Here is a 26,551-nt window from a genome sequence, read left to right as displayed (position 1 = left end):
GCCCCTCCCCCTTACCGTAAAGTCACAGCGCCCCCGTTCCTAGAGCGGCGGCGTTCGCTGACAGGGAACACGCGTGCGCAGGGAGACCGGCGTTGCGCGGACGCCTTTCAGTCAGTAGAGGGGGAGACCCGGGAGCGGACCTGAGTCGGGTCGGTGCCCGTTGCCGCCGCCATCATGTTCCGCTGCCGCGTGGCTACCAGACTAGTGCGGGCGCTGGGCCCAAGGTCACGGGGCCGTGCGGGGACAGGTGAGCGGGGGTTTCGCCAGCGTGGCCTGAAAGGGGAAGGCAGGGCAGGCGGGGCGGGGGGTGCGAATCTCCAGAAGGTCTTTTCAAGTCCCTCAGTCTCCCCTTCGGGAAAATGGGTTCAGTGCTTCCCTTGCTGCAGTACGACTGCCATAAATGACATGTCTTTCTTTTTAGGGTACATTAAACACACACATACACGCTAATTCTGAACGTAGGTAACATGTTCACAACTTCTTCTAGCTATGAAATTGCTTCGTTCGTTCCAGATGTCCACATAAGGAAATAAGTTCTACCTGCTTTGATTCTCGGGGTGCGGGTTGGGCTAAGGAGAGAGTAAAGGATGGAGTTGCCAGCTAACAACAACAAGATCAAAAAAAACCCCAAGGTACCGCATAATGCACAAAGACAATGCGAAACTGACGCTTTATTCCAAGGAAGTTTATGGGTCGTTATGACGCTATACTTCTGCAAAGGTTGCTGTGCATGTCAAGTCTCCCCCAAAGCTATTGAAGGGAAAAAAAAAAACCGAGGACCAGTGTAATATTCCCAAGCAGGTCTACCTGGAAGTTATCCCTGATTATTTCAGTGGGGCTTATTAATTAAGTAATAAGCATGTGTAAAGTACAGATAGATGGATGCCAACAACAACCATTCCAGATCTTTCCAAGTGAATGGAACTCACTTTTCTATCCTAAAAGGTAGATTTATTGGTCTTGCAACCAATTATTACTGTTGTTTCATCCTTTTGTTTATGTCCTAAGAAGCCTTTGTTGGCACCCATATGTTAATAGCCTACATTTTTGGAGAACATTTATTTATTTTCAAATTGATTAGGATTGCAGTTACTGTAGAATGGTATTAAGAGGCCAGAGAAGAGAATTTGGTAAACCTAAACGGACAAATATTTAAGTACAGTGCCTAGAGTCAACACCCTACTGGTGTTGGTTAATTAAATGAAAGATTTCAAGAAGAGCCCAGCACTTGACGTGTTCATATATCTAACTAATTAGTCAGTGTAGATATTTGGCTGTTGAATTCCTAAAATGATCTCATTTCTGAAATTGAGAACGCAAGCCTGTATTTCTCCCTGGTCAATTATGAAAGTGTTTACCTGGAAATAAGTCTCAAATCTTAAAGAAAAGAAAAAAACGAGGACCAGTGTAATATTCCCAAGCAGGTCTACCTGGAAGTTATCCCTGATGATTTCAGTGGGGCTTATTAAATTAAGTAATAAGCATGTGTAAAGTACAGATAGATGGATGCCAACAACAACAATTCCAGATCTTTCCAAGTGCAATTTAGTCACATGAGCCTTGCAGCCCAAGTCTATGCAAAGCTAAGGTATTCCTAAACTCACTGAAATCATTGACTTTAAGTTTAGGAATACCTTAGCTTTGCATAGACTTGGGCTGCAAGACTCATGTGACTAAATTGTAGTAGGCATGATGGGGAAAACAGACTCCCATTTACTTAACCTTTACTATGTCTTTGAAGGTGTCAAATCACAGCTGAATCAGTCTTGTATTGGACCTGGAATTCCACATAGGCGAGTTAGCAAGCTGATGAAGGAGGGACAGAGTGCTCTCTGCCACTCCTTCACATGTTTGCTGCACTTTTAAGCCTGCTTTAAACAAACAAACCAGTCTGTTTTTCACTCACAAGAGCAATGTCCCTTATGAGAACAAAGCAGGTGAGTAAATTTTTTGCAGGTTTGTAATGTTAGGGGACTTAGTAACAGGGAGAAGTTAATGGGTGCTTATGAACAGTTACTCTTCCTTTTGGAAATCAGTCCACTTGCCTATAGACAGGAATGGAATGCCAAGTTGTCAGTCAATGCTTTTAGTCAGTGTTAAACTTAGTTCTTAGCTGTGGCCTCAAAGCTTGCTATGGTTCTAAGTTGTGGTCTCACAGTTGCCAGTTATATAGATTACAGTTCTATCAGTACCTTTGAGTGTATCTTGCTGAACCTAGTTGCCAACTGAAAATGACCAAGTAACTTTGCACACTTGCCTGGGAGGAAGTATCACTGAGTGTGGCTAATATGCATGTATAGGATTGCATATGATAGGTATAAGATTGAAACAAAAAGTTTTCAGCAAGCATCTAAAAGATTATAGTGATGGTGCCTGCCTAATAGCAATAGGCAGGGAGTTTCAAAGTACAGGTGTTGAAGCATTTGCTCTTTGTTGCTTCCTAACAAGCCATGATTGCTAGCCAACCTGAGGCATGGCTTGGAGATCATGGCCTCTTAAGGAGCTACAAACCATGATTCTTGGTTCAGACATAACAGGGTGCCAAGGTTTCCTGGTTTGCTTAACATGCTTGCCCCGGGGAAGACTAAAGTGGGAGTGATGGGACAGCATGTGTACCAGCCTATTTCACATTCACAATAAACCACGGTAAGCCAGAATTAATGTGGCCCTTGTATCTCAACTTAACCTTCATAATAAAGTGATTGTGATTATAGAGACCGGGAGGGAGGGGAGAGAAGAGGAGGAACCTTGTTGTGAGCCACCTTGAGCCCCTTATTTTAAATCTGAGTTTCACCTTTGTGCTTTGCATTAGAGGGTAGACAGTTCAATTTTTATCTTTTGGGATGTCTCAGTGAAATAATTTTAGTACTAATGTAGCACTCACTGTGAAACAAGTAGATTGCTCCACTATCAATTTATAACTTAGCTAGTGTGTTAAGGTACACTGTTGACTTATTCTCCCTCCTAACAAATTATGTTTCCAGGCAACTTCTTTCAGCGATGGAAAGTTCCCTTAGAAGTTCAGCTGAGCAGACAAATGACTAGTTCTGGTGTTCCGGGAGGCAAAGGCGAAAATACTGTCTTTGCCTTTCTTGTGGGCTTATCCGCCTTAGGAGCAGGGGCCTATGTAAGTAGAAAGGCCTGATGGTCAAGAAAAGAGCAACATGTCTCCTGCTACACGGTGGTCATTTCTCTTCTAAGCTCTCCTTTGGTTTCTGCTCTTCCTGCTTCTCATCTCTGTTTCTGTGCTTCTCTTTTCCGTCTCCAAAAATCTCACAGTGTTCTTAATACCCTAAAGGAGCAAAGTTAGGCCTGGCTCAAAAGTTAACCTTTTCTCTCACATTGTTTCAGTTATCTCACCAGAAGGGTAAACACAATACAGTATATACACAAACAAATGGCTACTATGTCTGCTATACAGTGGCACCTTGGTTCTTGAACTTAATCCGTTCTGGAAGTCCTCCCACAATACCCTTTTTTCAAAAGAAGGTCAGTTATGAATTATCATTTAAAATCAGATTCTTAAATAACAGGACTTAACCGAGGACAAAAAAGGAAAATTGGCTTGGTTCTTAAATTGTGGTTTGGTCACCAGGATCAGACCTCAGACTTGTTGCACCCCTTGCACACTCTGATTCCCTTCCTGGTTTGAGTAAACCATGGGTGGCTGTTATGTTCAACTCGATCAAACTATGGTTTGCCTCCAAAACAGATTTGGAAATCCATTTCAAACCATTATTGCAGGCCATCACTGGAAAACTTTGGGGAAAGAATGGGTACATGAGCTTTGTGCGTGAACCTGATAGCAGAACAGTTGGTTTGTCTGTTCTCTGAGAATCGAACCTCTGAGTCTTTAAGCAGTTGGGATCTGCAGGATGTTTTGATTGCGTTTGTGCAACATGTTCTTAGTTCTTGGCTCATTTGTCTTGCTTTGATGCTCTATCTCAGCAAGCTTTCCATGGCCTACTGGAGACCCCTTTAAAATAGAAAAGCTGCTATTATTCAGTGTCTCTTCTTCTTGCTCCCAACCCCGGTGAAATCCTGCATCAGCCACTGGTGCCACTACTGACCAGCTATTTTGGAGTTGTGCTGATTTGAGAGTAACTGCCAGGAACTGTGACACTAGGGAGAATGGGGGTAAGAAATATTTACTAGCTCAGACAAGTAGTTGATCTTTCCAGGGCTATTATCCAAATCACAGTCTATTACCAGTCTGGCTATTACCAGTCATCCATTGTCTCTTTGTTGAAACCCTTTTACTAGGAAAGCTTTCGCATTGGACTTTGTCTATATAAAGCATAGCTTACAATTAAAGCATTAGGTATTCTAAACAACAAAACAATATATAAAGATATTGTTCTAAGCAATATTTATTATACTAGCTACTTTTAACCTGAGGTTCCCAGTGGTCTCTGATCCCAGGGACTGGCCAAGTCTAACCCTTCTTAGCTTGAGCACCTATGCAGCATCAGATGCTTCCCAAACCATTCAGAGGATCTGCCGTCGAACCACACCAAAATCATTTTCTAAAGGGAAACTGTTGGGGACAGCCTAAAACACTCTTCAGAGGAGCTAATAACTGATCTTGTAAATGAAAAGAGGCCTAGTAAGCTGCTCATTGTTTTGGCAACTGAGTGGTGACAATTTTCCAGGGTTTGGGGCTGAGATATCTCCCATGACCTACTTCCCAATACTTTTTTAAAACTGTAGATGCCAGCAATTGAACTGGAGACTTGTGTATGCAAAGCACACACTTTACTCTTTGCATGTGCTTCCTCCTCTAAAGAAACAGTATAGGGTTTGGGGTGGGCAATTTGAAACCTGTTTTGGTGGAGTCATGGGTAAATCTAGTGTATTGTGCAAATATACAGTTACTTGCCAGCTGAAGACATTATGCTGGGTTCCTTGGACAGAGGGATGCGAATAATTTCAGAGAGCAACTAGATGGAGATTCAGAGTGTGCCTCTCATTTATTTTGAATGTTAGGAAAGGACCTTTGGAATAGTGTGCACCGCTTGTGCATTTTTGCCACTTCATACATCATCATCATCATGTCAAAATGTTTAGGACCCAAGCCAAAGAAGCAGCAGAACCTTTGCAACTGCTGGTGGTAATGGGGAAGAATTGTGGCATCTGGGAGTAAGACAGACACCTGCTTTAACATTCTCTTCTGCAGAATAATTTCATGAACTAGCAGATATTATGTGTGGACCTCACCTTCTCACATTCCTCAGCTGCAGGAGGGGGAGGCAGTGGCTGTTCTTGAACAAGGTTGCTTCTTTTCATGGTCAAAGCTAAATCTACAATGAATCAGGGATGAAAAGAGTTATTTTCTTTACTATAAATAAACACCTTCTGTCTTTTAGCATACTGGTTTTGACACAGTCCTTGCTCACCCCAAGATCTGTATAATCCAGTGTCCTAATCTCATACTCAGAGCTCTCTGCTTCCTTTCCCTTTTCTCTTTCCTCCCTGTCTCCTTTTAGTTTTGCAGTGCCTGCATCTCAGACCCCCTTCTAGATCGCTAACGTCTCCAGGTGCTCCTGGCAAGGGCAGCAACAACCTAATGTACTTCTTAATAGTAGGAGGAGCGGTTACGGGGGCAGGCGCTTATGTAAGCTGCTTTCCATTGAGTTTGTTGCCTGGGCTGGTGGGTGGTGCATGACATAACTGAAGCTTGCCATTTCATGCTGGCAGACTTAAATGTTCACAACCTAATCTTTCTATAAATTCGAGCTTTATTGCAGCCTTCTCCAACCTGGTGCTGTCTAGTTGTTGTTGCACTACAACTCCCATCAGTACTGACCTTCAGCCATGTTGGCTTGGCCTAATGGGAGTCCAGATAAACATCTAGAGAGGTTGGGGAAGGCTGACTTTGGAGTTCATGCTTCTGGTTGTGGTAAATCAAACACTTGTCTTTGCTCCTGCTTTCTTTGAAGGCTCAGCTTCTTTGTTGATGGTTGTTGATTCTCTGTCTGTCTATCTCTCTCGTTTCTCCATCATTATTCTTTTATCTTACATAATTTTGTACCTGTTTAAGAAGAACCTTGCACACTTTTTCATTTTTAGCAATTGCTAACTTTCCTTTTCCTCTACTTCTTCTCCCTCATATTTGTGTGATTTTTGCTCTTGCTAATAGATGCTTTAGTTCACTTTTTGCATAGAGTTGGGGTATCCTGTTACTTTTTCAGAGCCCCTTTGGGAAAGTATACATGGTTTTATTTATTTACTTTTTGTTGAGAGGGGAAGAAATAGTCCACTTTGAACCATTTTATTTCTCAGCAATATATCTCCAGTCGGCAGCGACTTTCACTAGAGGCAATATTTGAGTACGACTAGCCTGCTGAGACTTATCTAGCCTCTCAAGACCACAGCCACTGCTTTCCCCATCCCACAGCTGTCTTGCCCCTGCATTGATGGTGCCTTAAGGGAGCTACATTTGAATTTGGCCCGAGGCCAGTAGCTGCTGATCTACTGATCAGGTTTTCCAGTTGTCTGCACCTTTATATGTTTGCTAAATCTAAGCCTGGCCAGTCCTCTGTAGTAACCTTCACTTAGAGTTGCAGAAATTCTCTCCCATCTGCAAAAGGGGACTCTCAAATTCCCCCTTGCATTTCAAGCCCACAGTCCTTGGATAAAATGTGTTCCCACTGTCCTCCCCTGGAGAGTCAGACACTTCCCTTTTTTTGCTTTACTTCCTTGGAATGAAGCCACTTTTCCTGAGTGTGCCGGGTGGACAAAAGCCAATTGCTCAGCTAACAGTAATTGCAAAGATAAACCAAACATATGTCAAAATTGTCACCTGTTTGGTTGTCTAGGCGTACAAGGTATTAAGAGAAGATCAAAAGCGGTATAATGAGCGCATTGCAACAATGGATCAGCGCCCCGAGCAGGATGCACAACCTCTGTCAGGTATGTATCCAGCTTTATCAGGATTGCCTCAACCTTTAGAAGAGGGATGTGTAACACCTCCAGATGTTGTTGAGCTCAAGCTCTCATCACCCCTGACAGCTGTCCATGCTGGCTGGGGCTGATAGGAGTCAAAGCAGGTCCCTGCTATAAAATGTTGGTTTGCAAGCTGGGACCTGCAAAGAAGAGAGTTCAAATGAGGTTCACTTTTTAAAAAGGTTTTACCATCATGTAAGGAAATGGAGCTGTCAACAGAGGGAAAACGGGCCTGTAGCGGTAAGATTCTGAGCAAATATGACCCTGTCCTGTTAGCTGTAGCACACATCCCCTTCAAATTAGCATGTTGGCCTGATTTGTGTGTGATGTGAAGTTGCGTTCTGCTTACCTGCACATGGCAGCTTTCCAAATTGCATCTCCTCTCTTTCCAGAAGCAGATGCTGCCTCCCAGAGCACAGCAGGTGAGAGAGTGCTTCAAGACAGACAGACTTTGTATCCTTCCCACCACCACCAAAGTATCTTTGAATAGTGTTATTTTTACAATGTGTGCTGGTTCAGAAATAAATGCTGCAGTGGAGGCTATGATGGAGCTGCTGTCCGCTCTTCTATTTTGGGTTATAAGTGATCTGTCTAGCTTAATATTATCTCCTGCCCTCCAGGATTTCCTATCCCTACATGGTGATGTCAGGGAATTTAACCTGGGATTTAACCTTTAGACTGACTTTGTTTGTCTCTTTGGCGTGACCATCATTATTTTGGAGGGTTTGCTAAGTTGTACTAAAGCTTTCAGCAGGAGCAGAGCACCTGTGGCCCTCCAAGTGTTGCTACAATTCCCATCACACCTGACTGTTGTTTGTGCTGATAGGAGTTGGAGTTAGGTGGTTTTAGGTAAGCTACTGTCCTCTAAGCTTCAGCCCCTCATTTCCAATCTGTGGGTGGCACTATTGACCTACTTCATAGAGGTGTTCTGAGGATTACAACAACAAAAATATCAGATGCATTTTGAATACATGAAGTCACTATATTACACACTAATATTGTTTCTTTGGTATTAAAATTATTCTCAGGCAGAGAGATGAGACTTAGCTCTCTTCCCTTTCTGTTTCTTTTGGACGAGAGACCTTTTTCTGTTTGGGTGTACCTTTGTGGTTGCCTTCACTGTCCACTTGGTTATCTGTTGCTTGCAGCCCAAGAAACAGAAGCAGCCGCTCGCCCAGAAGTTCCGTCCCATGCACCTTTCCTACTAATTGGTGGAGGCACTGCTGCTTTTGCTGCAGCCAGATCCATCCGGGCTCGAGATCCTGGGGCCAGGGTAAGTGACAGAAGCACGGAGTTTGGCTGCGACGTCAAATTTTCTTGTACTTGTTGAGGTTCTCGAGGTAATTATTTCCACTGCCTCATGTCCAAGGTACTGATTGTGTCTGAAGACCCTGAACTTCCATACATGCGGCCGCCACTTTCCAAAGAACTGTGGTTTTCAGATGACCCAGATGTCCCAGAAACGCTGAGGTTCAAGCAATGGAATGGTAAACAGAGGAGGTGGGTTTCTTGTTCATCCCTCACTACATTTGCCCCCCAAATGTGACAAAATGATAATCAACGTGAGTGTTTGAGACTTGGAATACAAAGCAATGCCCTGGAAAGTATCTGCTGTCACCCAAATAGGTGCCTCATGTTCCTACTTGGCAATGAGTGGTGCAGAATAGGTCCCTGAAAGCCTGGTCAAGGCTCTTTACTATCCTGGTTGAAATCTTTTTGTTCCCTGCTCCCTGTATGAATTTGCTAGCTGTTCCTGAGGCACCTCCTCCCTCAAGTGCTGCAGGTCTTTCCCAACTGAATAAATTTGGAGCAAAAAAGTTGGGTTGTTATCTGCAGGTTGGGGCATTGGCTCCTAGACCTGCTCGTTGCCGGATCCTTGCAGTGATGGACCTCTTTGCTCTTGGTCCAGCATGGCTCATTGTATGTCCTTGAGCAAGAGTGTATACTCATGATTGCTCAAAACAGATCAGTTACAGCTTAAGTATTGAGAGATTGTGAATTGCTTACTTTGTACCTTTAAAACATGCTGGTGGACCATGAAGATTCTGTGCTTTTTTTTATAAAAAGTATGAGGTCAACTCATCACTGGCATGAAGGATCCTGGTATCTTTCCCAAGAATTGCTTTTGAGTTTTAAGTTTAATGTATTTTTGTACAGTTTAGTAGCTTTTGACCAAAAGCTAAGGGCTCTCGAGGCAGCTTATGACCCACTAGTGGAATTCAGCCCGTTTAAAAACGGGCGCTAGAACGCTGCTGTCCTGCAGCGCCGGCATGGGACGGAGCTTCGGAGGTCTCCGAAGCCCCGTCTCATGCGGGAGGTGCGTGGCGAGGCGGCGGGGGGGGGGAGAGAAGCACTTCTCCCGCCCCCCCCGCTGCGCACCTCCCGCATGAGACGGGGCTTTGGAGAAGGTCTCCGAAGCCCCGTCCCATGTCGGCGCTGCCTGGTGAGGCGGCGGGGGGGAGGAGCGCTTCTCCCCCCCCGCCTCACCGCGCACCTCCCGCATGAGACGGGGCTTCGGAGAAGGTCTCCGAAGCCCTGTCCCATGTCGGCGCTGCGTGGTGAGGTGGCGGGGGGGGGAGGAGTGCTTCTCCCCCCCCCCGCCGCCTCACCGCGCACCTCCCGCATGAGACGGGGCTTCGGAGACCTTCTCCGAAACTCCGTCCCATGCCGGCGCTGCGTGCCGAGGCGGCGGGGGGGGAGCGCTTCTCCCCCCCCACCGCCTCGCCGCGCACGCCAAGCCAGTCCCCGAGCCGAAGTGCGGCGCGACGGGTGTTTTTCGCCGTTTGCCTCCCCCTTCGCTCCGGGAAGGCAAACGGCGAAAAGCCCCCGCCGCGCCGCACTTCGGCTTGGGGACTGGCTTGGCGGCGGCGGGAAAAAGAGGAGGAATTCCTCCTCTTCTTCCCGCCGCCGCCAAGCCAAAGCCGGCTTCCCTCGCCGAGGAAGCGCCGTCCCATGCCGGAGGTGCGCGGCAAGGCTGCCGGGGGGAGCGCTTCTTTCCCCCGCCGCCTCGCCGTGCACCTCCAGCATGAGACTGGGCTTCGGAGCGGCGGTTGGCGGAGCGGCGGTTGGCTGTTGTCCCTCCGTCCAATCCCTGTGTCTCTGGGGTACATGCGCAGTACCCCAGGGACACACGGGACAGCTTGGACGCAGGGACAACTTGCAAATTATTATATAGGATGATATAATGATATAATAATCTAACAGTAAGCACAATAAAAATGGGCACCCTATATAATAATAGCCTGCAACAGTAAAATAACAGCAGCAGCAGCCAGTCTTAAGCAGCAAGTGTTGTTCCTAACTAAGATTTTACCCGCTTTTAAATATTCATCAAGGATTGACTTTTGCTGGCCTCATGGGGCAGTGAATTCCACCCAGAGGGTATCGCTACCCAGAAGTCCTAATCTTCAGCTACCTAACTTGAGGAAAGTAGTGCAAGCACTGGTAAGCAGGGTCACCTCTGGAGATATTAAAACAGGAATAGGCAGAGTAGGGTCTTCTAGGCATTGTTGGACTACCAAAACCCACCAGCCCCAGGGCCAGTGGTCGGGGATGATGGGAGATGTCATCCAACAGCATGTGGAGGGGACCACATTGGCCACTGCTGGGTATGAGCATGTGGAGGAAGCAAGTCTGAAGGTAATGGCTACTTAGAGTGGAGCATCACTTTCTCCCATCTTATTTATCACCCCAATGCAGTATATACTTCCAGCCACCGTCTTTCTATGTATCTGCACGTGACCTGCCTCACTTAGAGAATGGTGGAGTGGCCGTCCTCACTGGAAGGAAGGTTAGTGTAGCATTGATTACATCTGTTTCATCAGTACCGTATCTGAAGGGATTTATATCCTCTCCTTTATTTATTTCTTGAAACCAAAGCAGAATCAATAACAAACCCAATCAGTGTCAAAACTGAAAGAGATGCTGCTGTATATAAAGCAGCATGACACCCAATTTTAACAGGGGGCTGGCTCATTGGCGGAGTACATATGTTGGCTGTGGAAGGTTACAGGTTCAGTCTCCAAGCCAGGCTGGGAAAGACCTCTGTTGGAAATGGTAGAGAGCTTTTGCTGTCAGTCAGTGCATAGACAATGTGTATTTAGATAGATCAGTAGCCTGACTTGGCCTAGGTTTTTTTTCCTATGTTCCTAGGGAGGAGAAATGTTAAAAGGCATGCAAAAATTAAAAAGGGCTTGCCTGGTGCCAGAAGATAAGAGTTGGCACCAGGCAGTGGATACTGTAGTTTGTTCCATTAGCAGTGGTTGCCTCCATTTCTCTTATTGTCACCCAAGTCAGGGGAGCCCATCAGAGGTCCTCTCAAGATGATGTATGCAGGATGAGGAATCTCAGGCCTTGGGGGCAATGTTGGCCCGCCAAGCCTCTCTGCTAACTCCCCCCCCCTGCTTTGGCCATGACCCATACCAGCCCTTCTCTTTATCCTCCTTGTGTGTGTTTTCCTGGCTGGAATACATCTTTGAACTGCAGTGATGCACCCTGTTTGCATGAATATAGCGATAGACTGAATGGGAATCTCTGGCTTCTGCATGGTTGAATGAAGCCAGCTGTGCAGAAGTAAGAGTTAGAACCATTGCTCACTGGCGTTGGAAGCCATGCGCTCTAAGTAGCGGGGTGCGCATGCGCTCTAAGTAGCAGGGTGCCAGTGCCGCCGCTTGCACTTCTCCCCAAAAGTCCATCTTTGGGGGGGGCAGCGTGGGAGCGGCAGGTGGGTGGGAGGGGACACTTCTCCCTGCTAGCCTCCAGCCTCCCGGTAAAAAGCCTTGCTCGGCGCGGCAGCGGCTGGCTTGCTCACTCACCTTCTCGGCTAGCTTGTGCTTTGCTTCTTCCTTGTTGCTGGGCGGAGCCGCGGAGGCGAGGGGCGGACCAGGGACGCCTCGCCTCAATGGCTCTGCCCAGCAGGAAGGAAGAAGCAAAGCTCGCGCCAGCAGAGGAGGTGAGCGAGGAAGCCAGCCGCCGCCATGCCGAGTGAGGCTTTTTACCGGGCGGCGGGGCTCGGCTTGGGAGTCGCGGAGGGGCACCAACTGTCTGTCCCTCCAGGGTGGCACCCTTGCTACGCCCCTGCCATTGCTCTGCCCCCTTTGCCTCTGCCCCCCCACACCACTGGCATGCAAAGGTTATTAGGGCAGCTCTTCCCAGCCTTAGGTCCCTAGGCCCTTTTTGACTACAACTCCCAACATCCCTAGCTGGAAGGACTGGTAGTCAGGGATAATGGGAGTTGTAGTCCCAACAACATCTGGGGACCCAAGGTTGAGAAAGGCTGCAATAGGGAATGCTGCTCAGGTTCTGTGTGCTCACTCATTTCTCTGTGAAACATAAGCTTGTGTTTGACTTGCAGGTGGTCCACATGGACATCAGAGGCAACATAGTGAAACTTGACAACGGTGCAGAAATCTCCTATGACAAGTGCTTAATTGCCACAGGTTAGGATGTGGAGGCTGCTTCTTTTTCTCTTTTAGTCCACAGTGGGTGGACATGGGGTGTATTGAGGTATTAGCCAAGATGCCAGAGGGCTCTGATATTCTGCCTACATGTGATTTTGGTATTTCATTTGTGTCCTCAGGTGGTTCTCCAAGGAATCTTCCTGTGATTGAGAAGGCAGGCAAAGAGGTGCAGCAGAGGCTCACCCTCTTCCGGAAGGTAATCCGAAGAGGGGAACCATCTTTTGACCAACAATTCACCCATCAGTTGCCATGATGAATTTATGCTTATTAACTGGCTTGTTTTTAAGAAATTGTATTGAACTGAAAGCTTATTGATTCCCCCCCTAAAAAGCATATTTAAAAAAACAAAGAAAAAATGCAAAGCAGACAAGCGCTAGTGTTTCTTGAACATCTCAAGATATGAAAGATATCAGAAAATTCCAGAGCAATTTCTCATTTTTTCCTTGTCTTCTTCCCTGCCACCCCAAATTTATAACATTAGATGCAAGTGCCTTTCATGTGTTGTTTTTCCTGAGTGTGTGAGTGTGGAGAGAGAGAGGGAGAGAGTTTAATTTCTATCCTGCTTTCCTCACAAAGGAGCCCAGGGTGGCAAACAACAAAGTAGTTAGAACAGTGCAGTTGAAAGGTATTAAAAACATTGGAAACAATCACAAACATTTTAAAATGTTAAGAGCATTTTAAAAAATGTAAAAATGTGCAGCAAATGAAAAACATTTTTCTAGACTGTCATCCACAAAGAACAGGTTCTGTGCCCCATTTAATTTGGATTGAAATCTTGTCCATAACCAAGAGTTTTCATAGTTACCAAATCAACTAGTAACAGACAACAAATGCTTGGCTTTCCTTCAAACTGCTAACTTAGCTTGCATTGACTTTCATTGTTTGATAATGGAAAGCCTACATCCCTGTCTTGTGTTACCTGTAGACCTCAAGCAATACCAAAGGAGAATGGGTTCCTAGGTCCTCTGCTCACCTTGTAGCTCACTGGTCTCAGTGAGAAACTATAAACTAAGAACTTTTCTGATTAATGTACTGAGCAGGGACACTGTTACTAACACTGACTAAAGAGAACCACTGAAATGCTCCCCTGTCTCCTTGCAGGTTGAAGATTTCCGTTCACTAGAGAAAATTTCCAGAGAAGTCAAGTCAGTCACCATTATTGGCGGTGGTTTCCTGGGTAGTGAGTTAGCCTGTGCTTTGGGGCGAAGAGGTAAGTGTGACCTCTGATTAGTGAGAGTCTGCAAAGAGCAGGAGTTGAGAGTGTGAGACAAGGGTATAAATAGCCACTGGATCATCAAGCTTATTTGGCTAAACCATTTTTACTCCCTGTTCAAACCTGCTGCTTGTGGTGATGAACAAGGCAAGAATTTTAAAGCACTCTGCCACAATGCAAGGACTTAGAAATGAGAATAGTGGAATAAATGCAGTGAGCTGCCTTGCTCTGAAGGAATGAATCAGGTCTGGATTGTTGTCACTGCAATTAGGTCAGTTTGGCAGCAAGTAAAATCTCACACGTTCTGCCCATGTGCCCATGTTCAAATTTTTGCCTTTTGATTTACTCCTTGGAGGAGTTGTTGAGAGAACTATTAAGGTTAATTGTAGACTAGCTGCGCTAAGTCTGTTGTCTTTTTTAGAAAATGACTGGCTTCTTAGCCCTCCATCCTCACCGCTGATGACTAGAGGTCCAGCTTATATCTTCCCAGGTTCTGAAATTGCACAAGAGGCTGCTCAGACACTCTCCCCACCCCCGACTCTCTTCTGCAGTGATGAGGACTAGAATGTTGTTAATGTATTAAATGGGGCTGTTCTCAGGATACTGAAGTTCTGCTCTCCTGCATGGGTGATTCTGGGAGCTTGGAGCACAACAGCCCTGCCTAAGTGCTGATGTGTACCAATCCAATTTCCCAGGAAGCCAAGCAGACAGACACCAGCCTTGAGGAGTTTCTCACTTTTGAGTGTGCAGAAGTCTGCTGGGCATAAAAGAAAAGCAGGTGTACATGCATTTACTGGCTTTTGCTGTGACTAATCTTGTTCTCAGTTTTGTGTGTGCTCACACATGCGCAGGTGTTTAAATATTCATATGCCACCTCTTGGTCTTTTGCTCCCAAGGTATCTTACCATGAATCTGTCTCTCACTCATGCATGCACGCAGCATCAAGAAGCAACAGTATCAGAAAGCATCAGCACTGAAGATAAAAACAGGAGATAAAGCAATGGAAGCGAACACCTGCAGTCTTCCTGCAAATTGAGAAAATTGTAAAATGATATTATCCCCCAAACGATCAGTGAATTCTATTGACTCGATACCGAAAGCTAACACTGATGGTGCTGTTGGGGGAATTTTGGATTCTATACCCAATAGCCTGTGGGTTCAGCCTGGACAGCCAATAGAACCCAGACACCAATTGTCAGTCAAACAGGATTTTTATTTAGGTGTTGCCAGGCTGGTGCAACACAACCTGAACCAACAAGTAGTTGAAGGGTGGCCTCCCAAATTTGAAAAAAGCACAAGCTTTTTTGTTATGTCCATATATGGCAGTACTTCTGCCAATTAGCTTCTACTGGCATAATCGCAAGCCATAACAACTTTCTTATCTTTTGCCTCCTCCTAGTTACAGCTAGGGACCCAGGTGGCGCTGTGGGTTAAACCATTGCTGATCAGAAGGTCGGCGGTTCGAATCCCTGTGACGGGGTGAGCTCCCGTTGCTTGGTCCCAGCTCCTGCCAACCTAGCAGTTCGAAAGCACGTCAAAAATGCAAGTAGATAAATAGGAACCGCTACAGCGGGAAGGTAAATGGCGTTTCCATGTGCTGCTCTGGTTTGCCAGAAGCGGCTTTGTCATGCTGGCCACATGACCTGGAAGCTATACGCCGGCTCCCTCGGCCAATAATGCGAGATGAGCGCACAACCCCAGAGTCGGTCACAACTGGACCTAATGGTCAGGGGTCCCTTTACCTTTACCTTTAGTTACAGCTATAGTTCTGTGTGCATGTAATTCCATCCTTGTCTCATGGTTCCCTTGCAAACACTTGCTCAACCCTTCTCACACACATTCCAACTTTTAATTTTATGGTTTATACAGTTTCTATGACCGTACCATGTGGGCATGTCTGCAGAGGGTATTTCTTGCACTGGGTGCTATCTCATAAAAGACCCTTTTTTCCAGGTCTCTTCCTGCTTACTCTGTGAAGGTGGGGACACCTGAAGGGCCTCTTATATCACGGACAGGTTTAAATGGGAGAAATACAATTTTTCATGTACTCTGCTCCTAGGCCTTAGGACTTAGCACTTTGAATTATGCCCTAAAACAAATTGTAGCCCACACTCTCCAATTCCCTTTGCAGCACAGTCAAGGGGCCTAGAAGTGATCCAGATGTTCCCAGAGAATGGCAACATGGGCAAAGTTATTCCTGAGTACTTGAGCCACTGGACCACCAACAAAGTCAGGCGAGGTAAGGCCCTCCCTTTTCTGCCTTTGTGCTGGAGCTGTTGGGAGGCTATCCTTAAGCACCCAGACGCGTGTCAGCCTGGGCTGTGGACTGGCATGGTCTGATTTTGAGGCTGCAACAGCCTGTCAGCAGGAAGACTTGCATGAGAATTGTCTCCAAGCCATTTTTCTGTTCCACAGTTCTTGTGCCATGAGGCAGCTCTGCCGTTTGATCCTAGGAGGCAGAGCTGAGGCTTGCCACCCCAACATCCTTATCTCATGCCTTCGGTATGGCCAAGGCACATTTTCCTAGCTGCTTATAGCATATCTGCCCTGCCAATTACATCCAAAGCAGCCACCTAGCATCTGCATTCTGACTCCCTTTGCAATTGCTACTCTGCATTTTCGCTCTTTGGACAGCCAGGTGTAAGCCCCTTCCTGCAGCTCGGGAGTGGGGAACTGCTGTTGTGCAGGCTGAATCTGGCTTGTGGCAAATTCCCATCCAGCTGCAGTCTCACCTCATCTCTCCCAGCAACTTGCAGGAATGAAGAGCAAGTGCTGTGTTCCTCTCCTGGTGAGCCAGTTCTGTTTCTGTGTTGGGCCATGAGAAAGAAAAAGATTTTGGGGGGGGATGGGTAGGACTGGCAGAAACAGAATTAAAGCGAGTTTCTGCTGGTATGTAACTCCCCACCCTACCCCACCCTGGAGAGAATGTGGCCCTTGACTTAAAAAGCTTCCCCACTTCTGTGCACCCTGCATTGCAACCCCTCCTTAGATCTCCCTGCTGCCAGCTATAACCATAGGCAAGATCCCTTTTTGTAAACTGCATCCTAGCCTGCCATGCCTCTGTAATTGCCCTGCCAAGTCTCTTTCTGACTCAGCTATTAATGTTTCGCCTTAAGCAAAAGCTGGGATAGCTCAGTTGGCAGAGTGTGAGACTCATAATCTCAGGGTCATGGGTTCGAGCTCTACGTTGGGCAAAAGATTCCTGCATTGCAGGAGGCTGGACTTGATGGCCCTCATGGTCTCTTCCAACTCTACAATTCTATTATTCTAATCCCCCACTTCCTCTCTCTCTGCTGTGTTGTAATGGTTGGTGGCACTCCTGTTCCATCCCTGCATGCTTAGTTTACAAAGCTTCTAAAGTTTGCACAGATTTATTAAAATGCCACAGTACCTGCCTGCAGGCTGATGAGCCTAATAGATAGGAAAGCACAAATGGAGCGGGGAAGAACAGGAAGTCAAGGCATGTAGAGGCACTCGCTCATAAAGTTAGCATCCATGCGCACACTTCCGGTACTGAAAGGAAAGGTGGCAGGCAAGAATGCAGTGCTAGCAATTACAATGAGCATGGGGTATGCAAACCTGGCCCACAAGTTATTGATCTCTAGCTTTAAATTGAAGGTGTTGCGGCACCAGCACTGTTCCTTTTGCTGCCCTGGGGTGAGCTGGATGCCGTCCAGATCTTGACCAACCCTGCTGCTGTGTCTTTTCTCTGCCTGGCTCTGCTCTGTGTAGGCAGCAAGGCATGTGCAACCTTCAGGTATTGCTTGGGTTCCCATATTTCAAAAAGTAAAAATCAGGACACCCCAAAAGTTGTTGAGCTTTTTTTAAAGAAGATCCCAAAGTTGTTGTGCTGCCTAAAACACCTGCCGATTGACCTGCCTAAAATCCAGGACGAAGCACCACCTTTTGGAAATTCCCCCCAGATGTCAATTCTACCTTTGAAATCCCAGTAATGTCCAGAAAAATGCAGACATCTGGGAGCCCTAGCATTGCTGTCTTTGTCCACTGCATCTCTCTGCCTCCTGCCATCAGACAGTAGTTGTTTTCTGTGCTTTACTTGCAGAGGGAGTGAATGTGATGCCCAATGCCATTGTCAAGTCTGTATCTGTTGTTGGAAACCGGCTGCAAATAAGACTAAAGGATGGAAGGAAAGTGAGTACTGGGCAAATGACAAGATGGATCACCTGCCTTTGCCATGTTCTGCCTCCACTGTCGGAGCCAGTATAACACTTGTGAATATGTTGCTGGAAGCCACAGGAGGGGAGAGTGCTATTGTGATCAGGTCCTGCTTCTTATGTTTATGTGTGTGTGTCTGTGCACAAAAGGAGTGAATCGTGATCATAATGTAACTCAACCCTCTGTTCCTGCTCCCTACTGAAACCAACAAGTCATTGTAACTGAAATAAATGCATAGACTTTCCCCTCTCCACCCCAGTTAAGCTGACTCCTGCTTCACTCATTTTCCTCTGCTTTCTCCTCTCTAATTTTTGACTGTAAGCACTTTGGGGCTAAGACTTCTAAGTGTTGGCAGCCACATAGTGCAGGTAGTTTCAGAGGAATTAAAAAACGGTCTGCTTTTTCTGCTACTCAGGTGGAGACTGATCACATTGTGGCAGCTGTGGGCCTGGAGCCCAATGTTGAACTGGCCAAGTCAGCTGGCCTGGAGGTGGACTCAGACTTCGGGGGCTTTAGGGTCAATGCAGAGCTCCAGGCCCGCTCCAATATCTGGGTGGTAAGTGTGTTTGTGTATGTATGGAGAGAGCGTCTGAATGGGCCTGAGCTGCTGGAGAGTTTACTGACTATAAAGATTTAGTACAGGCAACTTCCCACTTAATGCAGTGGTTATGTGCGCATAAGTGAAATTGCATAAATTGGGGAGCACCCCTAAACACCCTTTAAACACCTCTGCCACTCTCTCTTCAATCCATACAAAAAATACTGTATCCAAAAGTATCCATAACTGGAACTGAAGCTCAGGGACAGCTGGAGAATGCGCGGGAAAGCAGTGCTGCTCCTGAGCTACCCCGCACGTCGGCTGTTAGGCAAGGAGATTGAGCAGCCAATACAAATCCCCACTGTGCCTCCAGTCTTTTGGGGGCTTCCTCCACCCTCACTGAACTCTTCAGTGACTTGTGTCAGAGAGCCACAAGGACTCTCCAGCTCTCCCCCACCATTTCCAAGTTTGAATTGATCTGTTTAATTATTTCCCAGTACCACACACAAATCGATCACACTTTAGTGGGGAGGGGGAAAACGGGACACACCTGTATAATAAGAGCAGCAATTATTATTTAAAGTGGTTACATACATGGAGCTTTCCAGGGCAAAGCTCTCCCAATGTGGTTTACAAAAGAAAACAAGCTTTACGTACACATCATGAACATTATGCTTACAAATGACCTGCAGAACGATCAGCTTGCAATGCTTCCAGTTTAGCCCTCTCCATCCCCAACCCCCAGTTATTTATCCATCACCCTGTGATCTATTTCACTGTGTCTGTTCATCAGTGGTTCCCCTGCCCTGTCTCTGCTTCTCTCCTTGGATGTTCTAAGGATGGAAAGGTTTTGGAAATTGAACAACAGTCTGTTTTGGATATGGTTTCAACCAGTGTTTCCTAACCTGGAGACTTCCAGATGTTCTTGTACTACAACTCCTATCATCCTTGCTGGCTGGGGCCGATGGGAGATGGAGTCCTAACTACCTGGAGGCAATCAGGTTGGAGAAGTCTATTTTTAGACTGTCTTAATTTTCCTCCAAAACTCACCACACCTGTATGCCAGACAGTGATTCAGCAGGTCATGTACCTGGGTCTAAGTACGATGGAGAGGTGGCTGCAGCTGTTTCTCCCTTGAATGGTCTCAGCAATGGAAATTGGTTGCTGGAGGAAGTGGGGGAGACCAAGCTCTGTTTTTATCTAATCACAATGAAGGAGTGCCCAAATACTGTTTTCTCTCCCTCTGGTTGATGACAGTTGGAAGGAACATCCAAGCATGTTGCTTTTGAGGAGCAGGGGTTAAAGGGGTTAACATGCTATGCACATTACTAGATTCCATGTCAACATGCTTGTTGACATGGAATCTAGTAATGTGCATAGGATGTTGAGAAACTGTTCCCATTTTAAGGGAAGAAAGTTGAGCTTCTGGTCCTCATCATGATACAAATTTCCTACCCCCCACCCCACCCCCAAAAAGAAAATAGCTAAGGGTTCCTGACTGTGACTAGCAGCATATTCAGTGCTGTATATGGGACAGCTTCATTCCGCTCTAGTTTTAATCACTCTCCAAAAGCCCACCTCCTCTTTTTCCATCTCCACCAATGCTGCAAGCATTCTTAAAAAGAGTTTCAGGCCACCTTTCCCAGCTGGAGACCAACAGTGCCCAGATTGAAGCCACTGTTGTGCTTTGAAGGACCTGATAAATCTCTCATTAATTTGACCTTTCTCTGCCCAGTCCTCACCCTTTGCACCTTTCCCAGGCAGGGGATGCTGCTTGCTTCTATGACATCAAGCTAGGCAGGCGGCGTGTGGAACACCATGATCACGCTGTGGTGAGCGGAAGGCTGGCAGGAGAGAACATGACGGGAGCAGCAAAGCCATATTGGCACCAGTCCATGTTCTGGTAATGTGGATTCTCTTGTTCTGTCTGATTTTGCTCATGTTGAGCTCATCTTCCTGGACCTTTTCAACATGCTGCATTTGCACCAACTTGGTGTAGCAAAGTTGTAGAATCTGCCTTTCATATTAACTTCCGTCTGTTGGTTCATTTGGCCCAGTATTGTCTGCTCTTGATAGAAAATGGCTATCTGGGGTCTCTGGCAGAGGTATCTTCCCCCTGTGTTGGTGCCTGAGATACCGGAACTGAACCTGGGACTTTATGCACTTAAGTATGCACTAAGAACCATTGCTGGCAGTTTGGAAAAGCTGCCACAAAAAGCACAAACTCTGTTACAGGAGCTAAACGGCTGTGTCACATCCTAAATGTTCATCTGAGATCTGATCTACACAAGCAGTAGAATAAGGTGGGGATAAGATGGTTAGGCTGTAGACTGAGGTTGGCTTTTGAATGCTCCCTTAATATACAAAATAAACAAAACAAAAAAAGCCTGCACCCAACAACCCACAAGTAGAAAGCAAGGAGAGGTTCTAACATTTCTTCCTGATATGCTTTCCCCTAATTTTAGGATAAATCATCACCATCACTATTATTATTATTATTATTATTATTATTATTATTATTATTATTATTGCTACTACTACTACTCACCCCTTGCAATATGAAATTGAACATTCCTTTCCTCATCTCAGAATTCCAGACATCTCCCCCAAAGCTACACGCAGGAGTAGCCAACATGGCGCATCTAAGTTGCTGTGGGACTACAATTTCCACCATCCTTAACTATTGGCCCTGCTGGCTGCAGCTGATGGATGTTGGAATCCAACGGCATCTGGAGAGCACCAAGTTAGAAGGGGCTGCTATAACAAAAAGCTGTACATATTCTGCTGAACTAGGATTTGGTCCAGTGGTCAATGTCCTTGATGCTTCAACTTTTATTTAAAATAAATAGGAAAGTTCTGGTTCTTAGGGCATCAAAATGGTTGAGCAGAGTGCTCCAGGTTCAATCCAGCATTACCTGTTAAAGGAAGCAGTTGATAGGGAAAGTCTGTTACAGTAGATCCTGGACAGCCGCTACCAGTTACAGTGGACAGTTCTAGGCTTGGTGGACAGCAGTTGACCTGGTTGAGGCAGCTTTGGATATCTGTTGGGTTTTCAGTGGATGGTATTTTTACCCCTGCCCCTTACTTCCCATGAGTTTTTTTGTCTGTCTAGCTGTCTGTCATCTACCGTATCTACCATAGAACGGGGAATCAAGGCAGCTCACAAAAATGAAAACAAAAACAGATAAAACATATATGGCTAAAAACATGTTCACATGAGTAGAACGAATGCATCTAAAAGCAACCAATGACATGCCACTCTACATAATACCTGTGACAGCATTTTGTTTTTCTTGTAATCCAAGAGTTATGCTCCAAAACATTGATTGCTTTCAGCCCACATTATAAAAACATGGATGCAGTGGGGTGTTTTTTTTTTTTAGACATGCCAACCTTCCTGGGCTATAATAAAGAGATTCAAGATATTGCAGAGCCTCTCTGTGTTCAGTCATTCTTTCTTTGTGCTTTGAGAATGCCAGTCACAACCTGCCTTGGATTTCTGAGCTAGCCCTTACTGTCTTTGCTTGGTTCCTTAGGAGTGATCTGGGCCCGGATGTTGGCTATGAAGCTATTGGTCTTGTGGATGGCAGCTTGCCCACTGTGGGAGTGTTTGCTAAAGCAACAGCAAAGGACACCCCAAGATCAGCCACAGAGGAATCAGGTGAAACTTCGCTCCTTAATCAGTTTTTCCACTGGTTGATTCATAAAAGAGTCATCTTGGGTTGGAAGAAGTGTTTGTTTCTTCTTATAGGGATAGCTTTTGATTTCTCCCTTGGAGTGAAACGCAGCCTGCCAAGGATTATTCCAGAAGTGGGCAATCCGTGTCCTTCCATATTGGACTACAGTTCCCATAATCCCTGGCCATTAGCCATGCTGACATGGGCTGATGGGAGTTGTAGTCCATTATCATATGGAGAGCCACAGGTTGGGGGACCCTGGCATGCAAGGCAGGGAGGAGGAGAGGGGAGCCCAACAGGCTGTGCCCAGGGCTAAGACCAAGTTTATTCTAGGTACTGGAATCCGCTCTGAGAGTGAAACGGAATTAGAAGCACCAGAGCTCAAGGTCTCGGCCGCCTCGCTTTCCAGCCTGCAGGCCCCACAGCAGGGAGAGGACTATGGGAAAGGCGTCATATTCTACCTCAGGGATAAAGTGGTGGTGGGAATTGTGCTGTGGAACATTTTTAACCGGATGCCAATTGCTCGAAAGGTAAGCAGCATGAGTCTGGGGGCGGGTTTATTCGTGGGGTGTATCTTCGGCATCCATGTGGCTGCTGTTACTTAGCCCACTGGTCTTCAACTGGTGGGTCGGAACCCACTAGTGGGCTTCAGGGTGATCCAGGGTGTGTCATAACAGGAGTGTTGCCACGGTGCAAACATACGGGAAAAGATTAAGAAATGCATGTTTGGGTTAAAAGTAGGCCCTGGGTCTGAAAAGGTAGAAGATACCTAACTTAAAAGAATCATAGCATGGGCAAAAAGAATTACTTTATGTAGAAGCCACTTGCAGCCTTTTGATAGTCCAGAAGAAGTAATAGGTCTGTTGATGCAACCTGTGGCACTCATTGCCTCAAGATGCTGTGTTTGGCAGTTAGCATCAGTGGTCTTCAGAAAGGATTTAATTTTTAATATATATATTTTTTTTAAAAGAGCCAACAGAACTAAAACTGACTTGTCTGCCAAACTCTGAGGCTGTAATCAGACTGCTGTGAATAGGAGATGGGCAACTCTCCGTGGATGAGATGTCAGTGATCCAGTAGAGTGATGCTAGTGAAGATACAGACAGTGCTTCCAGGGAATGTGTCATTCTCCATGTGTTCACCCATACATCTGGTGTGATACCCTTGTGCTTGGTCTGTGGCTATTTAGATAACTGCAGCACACCAGTGCTTCCCCAGCTCATGCTTTTTTCCGTGTGGCAAAAACAACAACAACAACAAGGAGAAGAACTTGCAAGTAGGATCTAGTTAGTGTAAAGCAAACTTTACAGCCATAAATGTATTATGAATTGCAAGGTAGGAGGCTTGGAGGTGATGCTCCTGATAGCCTAATGGAAGAGAAGTACAGGGCTGGTCTTCTTGACTGACTTGCACAACACCTAAGGAATAGAGAAAGCAGGATATGAGTCCTCAAGATTACACGAGTAGCTGGATTTCATTTAGGGTCATGTCATCTTGTCTCCTGTATTGATCAGTACTATTTGTCCTGACTGGGAGAGGTTTTCTAAGACCTTGGACAAGAGTATTTCCTAGCCCTGCCCCCTCCCTCTATCAGGAGAACACACCTGAGAAACATCTAGGCTAGGCCATTAGTTCTATCTCATCCCAGGTTTTGCAGATTAAGTATGTTGCATTGCATCTGTCAGGGGGTTGTTGCGGCTACTCTCGAGTAATGAGGCTCCAGTCCGCACTGTCTTTAAGAGTTTTATTGTGCATATTATTTACAGTGCGGAGATATCAGAAAACATGACCACCTACCGTGTTTCTCATATTTTAAGGCATCCCCCAAAAATAAGCCATGACAGGATTTCAAAGGGTTGGTGAAAAATAAGACATACCCCGAAAATAAGCACTATCGCAAAGCCCCGACCGAGCGAGAGGCGAAGGCGCGGGACCCAGCAGGAGCTCCCTGCCTGCTTCCCCGAGCCGTAGCGCATCGGGGGACAGAGCCGAAGATCGGCGGGCGCTCCTTGCTGGGCTTGACAAGCCCGGGAAACAGCGCCCGCCGATCTTCGGACCTGTGCTGTGTGACAGGCGGGGGGGGAAGCGGAGATCGTTCTCCGCTCTCCCCCCACCCCCGCCTGTCACCGAAGATCGGCGGGCGCTCCTTGCTGGGCTTGACAAGCCCGGGAAACAGCGCCCGCCGATCTTCGGACCTGTGCTGTGTGACAGGCGGGGGGGGGGAAGCGGAGATCGTTCTCCGCTCTCCCCCCACCCCCGCCTGTCACCGAAGATCGGCGGGCGCTCCTTGCTGGGCTTGACAAGCCCGGCAAACAGCGCCCGCCGATCTTCGGACCTGTGCTGTGTGACAGGCGGGGGTGGGGGGGGAAGCGGAGGTCGTTCTCCGCTCTCCCCCCACCCCCGCCTGTCACCGAAGATCGGCGGGCGCTGTTTGCTGGGCTTGACGAGCCCGGCAAACAGCGCCCGCCGATCTTCGGCCCTGTGCTGTGTGACGGGCGGGGTGGGGGGGAAAGCGGAGATCGTTCTCCGCTCTCCCCCCACCCCCGCCTGTCACCGAAGATCGACGGGCGCTGTTTGCTGGGCTTGACAAGCCCGGCAAACAGCGCCCACCGATCTTCGGACCTGTGCTGTGTGACAGGCGGGGGTGGGGGGGAAGCGGAGATCGTTCTCCGCTCTCCCCCCACCTCCGCCTGTCACCGAAGATCGGCGGGCGCTCCTTGCTGGGCTTGACAAGCCCGGCAAACAGCGCCCGCCGATCTTCGGACCTGTGCTGTGTGACAGGCGGGGGGGGGGATGCGGAGATCGTTCTCCGCTCTCCCCCCACCCCCGCCTGTCACCGAAGATCGGCGGGCGCTGTTTGCTGGCCTTGACAAGCCCGGCAAACAGTGCCCACCGATCTTCGGACCTGTGCTGTGTGACAGGCGGGGGTGGGGGGGAAGCGGAGATCGTTCTCCGCTCTCCCCCCACCCCCGCCTGTCACCGAAGATCGGCGGGCGCTCCTTGCTGGGCTTGACAAGCCCGGCAAACAGCGCCCGCCGATCTTCGGACCTGTGCTGTGTGACAGGCGGGGGTGGGGGGGAAGCGGAGATCGTTCTCCGCTCTCCCCCCACCCCCGCCTGTCACCAAAGATCGGCGGGCCCTCCTTGCTGGGCTTGACAAGCCCGGCAAACAGCGCCCGCCGATCTTCGGCCCTGTGCTGTGTGGCGGGCGGGGGTGGGGGGGAAGCGGAGATCGTTCTCCGCTCTCCCCCCACCCCCGCCTGTCACCGAAGATCGGCGGGCGCTGTTTGCTGGGCTTGACAAGCCCGGCAAACAGTGCCCGCCGATCTTCGGCCCTGTGCTGTGTGACGGGCGGGGGTGGGGGGGAAGCGGAGATCGTTCTCCGCTCTCCCCCCACCCCCGCCTGTCACCGAAGATCGGCGGGCGCTGTTTGCTGGGCTTGACAAGCCCGGCAAACAGTGCCCGCCGATCTTCGGCCCTGTGCTGTGTGACGGGCGGGGGTGGGGGGGAAGCGGAGATCGTTCTCCGCTCTCCCCCCACCCCCGCCTGTCACCGAAGATCGGCGGGCCCTCCTTGCTGGGCTTGACAAGCCCGGCAAACAGCGCCCGCCGGTCTTCGGCCCTGTGCTGTGTGACGGGCGGGGGTGGGGGGAAGCGGAGATCGTTCTCCGCTCTCCCCCCACCCCCGCCTGTCACCGAAGAACGGTGGGCGCTGTTTGCTGGGCTTGACAAGCCCGGCAAACAGCGCCCGCGTGCACTTTATTAAAAAATAAGACATCCCTTGAAAATAACCCATGTCGTGTTTTTTTGAGGAAAAAATTAATATAAGACATGTCTTATAATATGAGAAACACGGTAGTCACTTTCTGAGATAGTAGCAGTGCTGAGATTGGCCTAGGGGCGGGGGGCTTTTCAAAAAGGACACCCCATGGTGGTTGATAGCAGAGTGGAGTAAGTGGCAGTTCAGGAGCTTCAGCTGAACAGTGTAGGCTCATAGCAGGTAAATGAACACAAGGCAGAAGCTGTTTTATTTCTCTTGCAGATCATCAAGGATGGGGAAGAGCACGCTGACCTGAACGAAGTTGCCAAGCTCTTCAACATTCATGAGGACTGAGTGTCCCCCCCAAAGCCTTGGTCTGGGATGCATTTGGAAACTGGAGAGATGAAGGTCTAGGCACCAGGCTGCGTGAGCTCGTATGCTTGTGTGCCCCCTCCCTGTCCTGCCCACCACAGTATGTGTGAATATTTGTGAATGTTTGTAATGGCCCAAGACTTGGGCTCTCTTTGCACCATGAATTAAACTGGATTCTAAATAGCAATTGGGGCCTGTTTCCTGGTAACCTCCCTGCTGCTGATTGGATCCTGGCAATGCTTTTCTTTCTATCTAGAGAAATAGGTGTTGGTACTCGCCATGAAGTTGTTCCAATAAGTGCCACACTTTTTAAACAACAACAAAATGAGGTGCTGGTACTGCATACCCTTGAGTACCCCCTGTGGAAAAAAGCACTGAGGAATGGTTGTGTGAAGGTTAAGGTTGGGCAGTCA

General features: G+C 47.7%; 1 protein-coding gene across 3 annotated transcripts; it reads left to right on the top strand.

Annotated features, from left to right (window-relative positions):
* Positions 1–74: 74 nt before the first annotated feature.
* AIFM1 (apoptosis inducing factor mitochondria associated 1) lies at positions 75–26,325 on the top strand. 3 transcript variants are annotated; one of them, XM_035123087.2, is made up of 17 exons: positions 75–247; positions 5,487–5,614; positions 6,819–6,912; positions 7,338–7,367; positions 8,094–8,218; positions 8,315–8,445; positions 10,645–10,735; positions 12,299–12,383; positions 12,524–12,600; positions 13,506–13,614; positions 15,749–15,856; positions 17,681–17,769; positions 18,209–18,349; positions 20,092–20,234; positions 21,868–21,992; positions 22,342–22,538; positions 26,049–26,325. In XM_035123087.2, the coding sequence occupies exons 1-17, from the start codon at positions 175–177 to the stop codon at positions 26,118–26,120; spliced, it is 1,818 nt and encodes a 605-aa protein (XP_034978978.2). In that variant the 5' UTR covers positions 75–174; the 3' UTR covers positions 26,121–26,325. The 3 variants fall into 3 exon arrangements, with proteins under 3 accessions (XP_034978978.2, XP_034978979.2, XP_034978977.2); XM_035123086.2 differs by lacking the exon at positions 5,487–5,614 and adding an exon at positions 2,985–3,127 and having other exon boundaries at positions 77–247; XM_035123088.2 differs by lacking the exons at positions 5,487–5,614; positions 18,209–18,349 and adding an exon at positions 2,985–3,127 and having other exon boundaries at positions 76–247.
* The last annotated feature ends 226 nt before the right edge of the window (positions 26,326–26,551 follow it).

Source organism: Zootoca vivipara, chromosome Z, assembly GCF_963506605.1.
Source record: "Zootoca vivipara chromosome Z, rZooViv1.1, whole genome shotgun sequence".
Taxonomy (NCBI): Eukaryota; Metazoa; Chordata; class Lepidosauria; order Squamata; family Lacertidae; genus Zootoca; species Zootoca vivipara.
The sequence above is the reverse complement of the archived record's forward strand: the minus strand, read 5'-3'. Positions and strand labels throughout refer to the sequence as shown.

Coding starts and splice junctions, on each gene's coding strand:
- AIFM1 (XM_035123086.2), top strand. CDS start 175: ATGTTCCGCTGCCGCGTGGCTACCAGACTAGTGCGGGCGCTGGGCCCA. Junction 8,219..8,314: donor CTCGAGATCCTGGGGCCAGG/GTAAGTGACAGA, acceptor CTCATGTCCAAG/GTACTGATTGTGTCTGAAGA. Junction 12,384..12,523: donor CAAGTGCTTAATTGCCACAG/GTTAGGATGTGG, acceptor TTGTGTCCTCAG/GTGGTTCTCCAAGGAATCTT.